This window comes from Zootoca vivipara, chromosome 6, assembly GCF_963506605.1.
Source record: "Zootoca vivipara chromosome 6, rZooViv1.1, whole genome shotgun sequence".
In the NCBI taxonomy this organism is placed as follows: domain Eukaryota; kingdom Metazoa; phylum Chordata; class Lepidosauria; order Squamata; family Lacertidae; genus Zootoca; species Zootoca vivipara.
In genome coordinates this window covers 66,826,198-66,835,422 of record NC_083281.1, presented here as the reverse complement: position 1 = coordinate 66,835,422, position 9,225 = coordinate 66,826,198, and the positions used below count along the sequence as shown (strand labels likewise).

The window sequence follows — 9,225 nt, the reverse complement described above, 5'->3', positions numbered from 1 at the left end:
GGCAGTAAATAATGTGCAGCACCAAGAAATCCAAGGATTGTTGTTCCTGCTGTCTCTTACAGTAGTAGACCTGGCTAGTAAGCATAGCAATGGTACTGATAGTGGTAATAATACCTTATAGAAGTTTAATGTGATCTTTTAGTATTTTATTGTTTTGTGAACCACCCTGGAAGTGCAAATATATAACGTTCTTCAGTCAACTAACTGTCAGTGAAACCTCTGCAATGCAAAGACACAGCAGGAGCGTAAGCATCTCTTGCAACAACTTTTAACAAATTCTAGGGACCAGACGATGGGTGGTCGACGCTACTGACGGTTACGCATGCGTATTCTTCTTTGCCCTTTCCCTTAATCTCCCTCCTTCAGCCTCTTGCCCATACGTAGCCTGTCCAATGAAGACGACGTTTGTTGGATGGCGGGCGCTTGAGGGCAAAACTGCCCAATAGAAAGAAGCGACGCTTTCATTGATATGAAGGAAGTTCGAGAGCTTACGGCGCTACATGGAAAGGGGGAAGAGGAGGAAGAGGAAGGAAACCATAGACTTTGCGTCTGTGATTGGTAGTAGTCTGAGAGTTCTCCTTATTCCCTGCCCCTCACAATGAACTCGCTGGAACAGGCGGAAGGTAATTCGGGGTTCCCCTGAGGCGGGGCGGGGGGCATTATAAAGGCACCAGCCTCTCTCCAGGGAAAGGACATTTTGCCTGTCCGGTACCCCCCTTTTCTTCCTCTCAGTGTCCCCAAACGAGTTTTGGAGGCAGTGAGCCGCCGTGGAGAAGAAAGAAAGCGACTGGACCTACCAAATGTGTCTTCCCAATTAAAATGCCCTCCCGCTGTAGGGCTGACAACTTTCCAGCTGGCCCATGTTGTTGTGCCTTGAAACAGCAGACTGGTCCTCGAGAGACGAGTCGTACCGTGACAGTCTTGTTGCAGGACCGTGGCACACTGGGTAAGGACTAACAGATGTTGTTGCTGTGGCATAAGCTTTTGTGAAGTGGATTCAGGTCTGCGGAAGCTTACACCATAATAACGTTTTGTTAGTCTCGAGTCGTGCCCATCGAAGCTTGCGGCCAGTTTACCTGTGAGAGCACCTCACCCCCATATATGCCCACTTGACCAGTCTGCAGAACTGGCGCCGTTGCAGGTGCCACATAATACCCATTCTGCATTTATAGGAAATACTGTAGATCTTTTTAGTGTAGCAGCACTTACACTTTGGAACTCCCTGCCTATGGATATAAGGCAGGCGCCTTTCCTTACCCAGACATGTAGAATTTTGATGTATTTTTTAATCTGTTTTTAGTTTATTGCTTATTTTATTTTGGAATATTTTGCATAGTTGTTTTTAACTACTTCTACTGATAATTTTATTTATTGTTTTATTCTCTTTCTAAACTGATTTGATGTTGGTTTTTAAAAAGTGGTATAAATTTTGTGAAATAAATAAAATAAATAATATCTGTTCGGCACCTATTCATGATCTTCCTTTTCCAACAAGCCTCTTGAATTGAGGGTTTTGTTGTTTTTAAATCCCAATCTGTATCTGTAGTAGAATTTAAATTGTTTTTAAATACTTATCCCCATGCCTTCAAGTTGCTCCTCAATTGCTTTCTGCAAATCAGGTGGTGGTTAAAAGCAACACAAGCAGATCAGAATTTTTTGAAGCCACTAGTAACTGAACTTTTGTCAAAAAGAACAAAACTACTGAAGGCAGGTTTTAGGGGATATTTCACAGATTGTGCAATATAACCTTATTTTAGACCTATTATTGGTACTGTTTATTGTTAACATAGAGGCAACTATGCTGAGTGTTTTGAAAGCCCCTTCTTAATGTCTGCAAAATGTGCATGACAGAGATAGTAAAACCTTTTTTCAATTGTGTGCTGCATTCCCTTTGGGTAAACTGGAGAGCTGTATGCTGGTGGTCAAACATTGTGAACGTGTTGTGGATTAACTAATCTGGAAAAAAGTCTGTCCTACTTCATATTTTTCACTAGTGTAAAGTAAATTTAAAACAGTCTAACACCCCAATCCAATACTTGTCTACTCAGAAGTAAGCCCCATTTTGTTCAATGATGCTTACTTCCAGTAAGTATAGTATTTCAGCATAAGTCTAATTAGATGGTTGCCTTTCTTTCTTTCAGATCTCAAGGCTTTTGAAAGAAGGCTTACTGAATATATAGCTTGTTTACAACCAGCTACTGGACGCTGGAGAAGTAAGTCAAGCTCTCTAAGAGCAGTACAAATTTGCCTATAAATGCTTCGAACAAATTCTACTACATAGTGTAGTATTAACATTTCAGTAGCTTTTATGATACATTTGTGATGCAAAATTCTGCATAAGAAAAGAAAATATAGAATAAATAATATTGTCTTACTGCCAAAGAGAACTATAGTACAGTGGTGTCCTGAACTTCTGAAAGCAGTTATTTTTGGAACTACCAACAATCCTATAAAGTAGGTTATGCTTAGAGATGCTTACTCAAGACCCTTGTGATTCCTTTACAGCTGAGCAGGGTTTTATTCTGGCTTTCCCACATGAAAGATCTCTATTTATCTGTCTATGTGTCTACTATGTGTCCACTATACATTTGATCACCTCTTAAGATATTGTCACCAAAATGTGCATGATAATTCTTGAGATAAGGAGCAAACATCTATGTTTGAATACAATTGGATTCTATTTTGAACCAAGATGGCAGACTGAACCTTTCAAAACTGCACATTTTTTTAATTGTAATTCCCAAGGCTGCTACGGTAGTTAATGAATACAGTCATGTTAATTCTAGAAAAACAGAAGTCCTCTCCAGACATTACTTGCCTGAACTTCTGCAGCAGAGAGTCTGCTCTTTGAATGGAGGCATGCTTCTGTCTATGGAGCGGCACTCAGTGGCAGAAATTGTGCCCCAACACATTAGGGATGGGGCTAAATGCATAACACTGCAGCCCCCTTGACTGTGCTTCTATCTTCCATGTGAGGAATGCCTGAGTACTGCTATAGTTAATGGTTGCCTATGGAAGAGAGGTTACTTCTGCTCTGAATACCCATGTGTTGGAAAAGTATTTATTGAACTTGGAAATTTGCAACATTTAAATTACTAGCTAAACTAATAAAAGGCACTTCTTCTGACTTTTTGTGCCTATTAACATGAATAGAATTATTTATTGATGGCTGTCCCTGTGCATATTTCTTTTTTAAAGGATGAGTGAGGTACAGGAAGTGCTGTTGAATGAACTGCAGGTTCCACTTATTTCAGTGGAACGTAAATCACCCAATTTAATATGATTATCATGTTCTTTGAGAATAACTAAGACCTTTTCTAGAAGTTATCCCTTACATGTTGTGCAAATATATTGCTTCTAACATTTTCCTTTTCCACTAGTAATACTTATAGTCGTATCAGTCTGTACAGCAACTGGCGCCTGGAACTGGTTAATAGATCCTGAAACACAGAAGGTGGGTAGTAGTATTCTCAAATGTCTTGCTACTGTGTTACTTTCCTATTTAATCTATTTGAATTTGTTTGTGTCACAACCAGGGATCTGGGATCTATGATCGCATCATGATTTTTGCCTTGTTAGGTTATAGCTTAATCTAGTAGCTAGAATGTTCTTAAAATCATATCTACCGTATGTGCCTATTCTTTGGGACACTGCTAGCCTTCATAATTGCAAAGGTAGGAAGTTGGGACATTTGTGTCAGTTAGAGCTTACAAAGAGCCCTGCTGGATCAGACCAAAGATCTGCCTTGTCCAGCACCCTGTTTTCACAGTGGCGAATAAGAGGGAAAACAAATCTGTTACTTCATATATTAATTTCTAAATTAATAATTTATCCCCCCCTTATATTAATGTTAAAATTAGTAACTTGTTTGCCCCTCATTCTCGACTGTACAGTATGCTTCTTTTAAAAATCAAAACAACTTCTGTAGGTTGAAGCAGACCTGTGGACAGATGCCTTAGAGGTTAGCAGTGGTGATTCCTTAGCTGAGTATTGTGCTCTCCAATGAAAATTTAAATATTTTAATTTTATTAATTTTATTAATTTCAAGTGAATCATTTATTTATAAAGTGTTGTTTGGTTTTCTCCTAGGTTTCTTTCTTCACATCTCTATGGAATCATCCATTCTTCACAGTTAGCTGTATTACTCTTATAGGTTTGTTTTTTGCTGGAATACATAAGAGAGTGGTGGCACCCTCGATGTATCCTTTATTCAGTACCTGGCATATATTTAACCATGATCATGCTGGCAATAATTTCAACTGAATAAACTTTTAACTACTGTTCTAGTCTCTCTGAGAACAGAGTCAAAGAACAGAGAGAGTTTGAACACTTTTCTTGAAAAGGGAGTATGGATCTAAGCTCCTGTACTCCCTCCGTATGGTGACATGTGAATAAGGTCATCTCCTCTCAGGGTGGCGCTCTCCACAACATTGTGTGTGACCCTACAGCCACTCTGCAAAACGACTCTATGGTAATTGTTCCCATGATATAGCTGGAGGGCAAGGATAGCCACAGAACTTTGCTACCTATTATTTTACTGATTAAAAAAATAGAGAGAGCATACAACTTGAGTGGGGAACCACCAGCCCACGGGCTGAATGAAGCCCGAGACCTCCCCACCTGGCCTTCAGTTCCCCATCTCTAGTGCAATCACTTTGCTTTGCTTTGCCCTGACTATAGAGTCTGGTATGTTCCTTGATGTTTTCTGTTCAGCATAGCAGCACGATGTCGAACAGTCCTGGCAGAATACAACATGTCCTGTGATGATGTAAGTGGCTTTGGTTTCCCTGGCTAGCTGTGTCTCCTCCCCTAATAATCTTCCACTACACATTGTCTTACAGCTTCTATTGTCTTTAAGTTCCCAGTTTACTCTATGTGCTCCTGGTTTCTTCCACCCATCAGTGGGCTCAAGGTGGTCTATTCTGCATGGGCATTATATAGGGCATCTTTTTGCCCTATATAATGATCCTTCTATAAGAAGTGGCCTAAATATTCCTTATAATGTTGCTAGTAGACAAACCTGAGTGGTCTCTTATCTGACATAAAATCCTTAAATTATTAAGAAATGAAAGATCAATCAGGGCAAATATTGTGCTATCTTTGGTCTGTAGCATTCATTAAAAAAATTCTATGAATTCTGTATATTCATTGCACAGGGAGCTGGGGGCTGATGGTTGTAGTTCCCATATCAAAAAAAGAATTATTCTACTAATTGACCAATTAGATTCATAATCCTTGCAAACAGACTCTGTTCTCAGTTTCCACTCTTTAAGCTAGATCAGCCTTTGTTAACTTGGCTCTCTCCAGAGGGCCATGCTGACCGGGGTTGATGGGAGTTGTAGTTCAAAACATCTGGACAGCAAGTTGGCATAGGCTTAGCAAGACAGAGAAGTAATCCCAACATAGGAGGAGTTGCTGTAATGTGAAAGTGATTTCTTTCTTCCCCAGACTGGAAAACTAATATTGAAACCTCGGCTTCACGTCCAGTAACCCACTATCTTCCTTCAACTCTACTCGCTGATGTGGAAATGTAAGAAAAGACCTTTCTTTGAGAGAGTGAGGCCAAATAGGATTGTGGGGTGTTGAGTTGACAGCAAAAGCGTGAAAACATCTGGTTTATTTATTCAGAATCTCCTTGTTTTTTTTGTCTGTTTTATGCTTTCAATTCCTTCTCTGGCAGCAGGGGCGGGTAAGCTGTAGCCTTCCAAATGCTGGGGGACTCCGACTCCCATCAGCCCCAGCAAACAGTCGTGGGTAAGAGATAATGGGAGCTGTAGTCCAATAGCTTCTGAGGGACACAGGTTCCCCAACCCTGCCACACAGTATTAGTACGTCTCTGGGGTTTCATCTTCAGCATGGTGGGATCCTCTATTTAGAAAATGACTCAATTGGTTTTATGATGTGCAAATCACTGTAAATAGGAAATGGAACCAGTATTTGAAGAGATACTTAAACCTGCCATTCATACAGCATTTTACCATTACATTTGTTCATTAATCATGGCTATCTCGCTCCCCACCCAATGCTGCATTTTATACATAAAAATTCTTCTGGCAGAACTCTTTTTGGTGCTTATTACTTTGAATTTTGTCACAAAAGCTCCTGTTCTTCAGTTCCTTGCATTAGCAGTAGCCGATTTTCAGCAAATTCTATGTTTAGGCTTTTAATATTTTAAAACCTCTGTGTGTTTGGGGCATACAGTAATGATGTATTGTATCTGAAATTTACACTGTGGTAGTTTTGCCACGAAACCAGTATTGCTTAACTTCAGATTACTTGATAAAAAGAAAGTGCCACAAATGTAACAAAGCTCAAGGTAGATTCAGACTTTCCTTTGGGCCCAGTCTGGCATAATGCTGCCTGATTCCTTAAGCATCGTTAGGCAACCTGCAGACCTATATGTACTTTTCCTTCTCACATGAAACTTCTTTTCAGTTTCTGAGCTAGCAAAAGTTACTTCTTCCTTGGTGCCAGTGTTTTTGCTAACCACATTTGGTGCCAAGCCAGTTTGCAAGCCTGCTTTGAATAACTGCTGCAAACTGTGGTTTGACATTAGCTAGGGTTGGCAGAAATGTTAGCATAATGCATTAATTCACTATGCAGTGGAGCATAAGCTGCATTATTGATATTGCAAGAGAGGATTAGATGCCCGGAGGAGGAGGAGGAGGAATATGCGAAGCTGTGGCACGCTATCTGATTATATGAGCAGGCAGCATGACATTTAATGCAAGACCATCTATTTTCCTCCATTCGCCCAGCTGGATCATCATAATCAGGCATGACAAAAGCATAGTAGCCACTGAGTCAAATTCTCTATCCTTAAATGCCCATGGAACTTGGTGGGTAGGGGATGGCAACTAAAATAGCTTTGTGAAGAGGCAAAATCAGCCATCTGAATCTACCTTTATTACAGAAAAGTGTTAAAAGTGGCTGTTACACATAGTATGACTTTGAAATACTGACACAAAGCAATTTAATTTTAAACATTTAAATTCTTCCTGTGCCTTTTTACAAAACCTGTTTCAAGCTATTTTAAGAAGAGTATAAAACTTTAAGAGCACAAAGCAACTGGCAGTGTAGGAAATGCTGCACCACGAGGAAGATTTTGTACATACAGGAAACCAAAACTACACTTGTGTCAATGTTTAATTCTCCTTTGAATGCTGCAATTAAATCCTGTGCTCTTGAAGTCTTCTCTGCATCTCTTGCTCCACCTCTGTTTTTAAGTGCTGTAAATTTTTGTAGGAAATATGTATAAAATAAAAATTTTATTTATAATGATATGTTTGCTGGCATTTGTATTTGAAATTGCAAGTATATAAATGTTAGGAGTGCTGAAATCTATTATTTGAAGCTAGCTGGCCCTGCACGCGTTGCTGTGCGTTAGTCTGTGAGATGGAGGGTAATAGCCCCCCCTTCAGGTCCCCCTGAGCCGAGGCGAGATACTGTGGCCGAGGGAGCCAGCGTACAGCTTCCGGGTCATGTGGCCAGCGTGACTAAGCCGCTTCTGGAGAAACCAGAGCAGCGCACGGAAACACTGTTTACCTTCCGCCGGAGCAGTACCTACTTATCTACTTGCCCTTTGTGCTTTTGAAGTGCTAGGTGGGCAGGAGCTGGGACTGAACAACGGGAGCTCACCCTGTCACAGGGATTCGAACCGCCGACCTTCTGATTGGCAAGCCCTAGGCTCTGTGGTTAAGACAAGTATTTGGTTCTAAATGCTGACTCACTGACATAACAAGTAAGAGAACAAACCAGAAAGTCTTCCATTAACCTTAGTTTCCTGTGGCTTCTGGAACATGAAACTGGCTAAGAGGTTCCAAACAAGCCACTGTGGTTTGAAGTTGGTTTAATGTCTTGTCTGTTTCTGAAGCCATTACTAACCAGTTTCCCAGTTTGGTGTAAGTGGTATGCTACAAATGTTAATGGAAGACTTTCTGGTTTGTTTGCCATGCATGCAGGCCCTTCATACAAGATAACAATAACCTGAATTGGCAGTTATTAGATGCTTTGATACTGAAGCAACTAAAGGAAGACTTGATGCTTACCGGTAGTATTACTGAAAATCTTTTTAATATCTACATTACAAATCTTGTGAACATGTAAGACCTTTGAACACTGCATAAATCTCAGTTTTTGTTTTTCTACCCTGTTTCTCATATTTTAAGACATACCCATAAAATAAGCCATAGCAGAATTTTTAAGCATTCAAAGAATATAAGCCATACCCCAAAAATAAGACATAGTGATAGGCGCAGCAGCAATGCCGGCTGCGGCAGGAAGAGGAGGAAAAAAATAAGACATCCCTTGAAAATAAGCCATAGTGTGTTTTTTTGAGGAAAAAATAAATATAAGACGTGTCTTATAATATGAGAAACACGGTAGATCATGATAGCTTCTGTTTTTATTTGGTTTCAAGTCTATACTGCAGTGTTATGCATTTGGGTTCATGTTGCCACCAGCTTGATTCTGAAAAAATCTGCAGTCTGACTTTCCTAAGTTGCAGAAACTTTCAGGCTGCAGAAATCCAAACCATGGCTGCCCTCCACAAACCTCTTCCTCCCCCCCCCCATTGCTTAGGACAGTCAGTATGAGTCTAAGGGATCCCCCTGGTTTAATTTCTCAGCTTGACCACAGTAGTTCAGATATTGGTAACTTCAATAGTTGATTAGTGCAATGAACTCTATGAGGGGCTTCCCTTGTATTTGATCTGGAAATGGTACTTAATGTAGAATGCTGCAAAACAATTGCTGATGGGTAAGACCCTATCAATCATTTAGTATATCAGCACCTACTCTTTGGAACTCCCTGCCTTTTGACATCGGACAGAAGCCTTCACTGTACTCTTCAGCACCTGCTCATAACATTTTTGTTTACGCAAGCCTATCCAGAAATGTAGAATGCTAGCATGCATTTAATCTTTTCATGCTTACTGTTGATTTTTGAACGTTTTTAAATAGCTGTTTTTAATAGACTTTTGTTGATAATTTTACTGTTTTGATTTTAACTTTCACAAACCTCATAGAGGTTTTATTACAATCAAACACCATATCAATATTGTGAAATAACAAATAAAATAAACTTCTGAAATCTTGGTGGGGGGAATGTAACATTTGATGTATTAGTACCAAATTATTAGGTTTACAAAGTGTTTGTTCCTGTTGTTTGAATTTTACGACTGTTATAATATAATGATCTTCATCAGAATCAGGCCCATGCGACCCC

The 9,225-nt window shown here is 39.9% G+C and overlaps 1 protein-coding gene across 2 annotated transcripts; it reads left to right on the top strand.

Moving 5' to 3' along the window:
- Positions 1-464: 464 nt before the first annotated feature.
- On the top strand, positions 465-7,279 carry CNEP1R1 (CTD nuclear envelope phosphatase 1 regulatory subunit 1). 2 transcript variants are annotated; one of them, XM_035120654.2, is made up of 6 exons: positions 465-623; positions 2,142-2,213; positions 3,381-3,454; positions 4,090-4,199; positions 4,714-4,768; positions 5,449-7,279. In XM_035120654.2, exons 1-6 carry the CDS (start codon positions 599-601, stop codon positions 5,488-5,490), a joined length of 378 nt encoding a protein of 125 aa, XP_034976545.1. In that variant the 5' UTR covers positions 465-598; the 3' UTR covers positions 5,491-7,279. The 2 variants fall into 2 exon arrangements, with proteins under 2 accessions (XP_034976545.1, XP_060132075.1); XM_060276092.1 differs by lacking the exon at positions 465-623 and adding an exon at positions 631-946.
- The last annotated feature ends 1,946 nt before the right edge of the window (positions 7,280-9,225 follow it).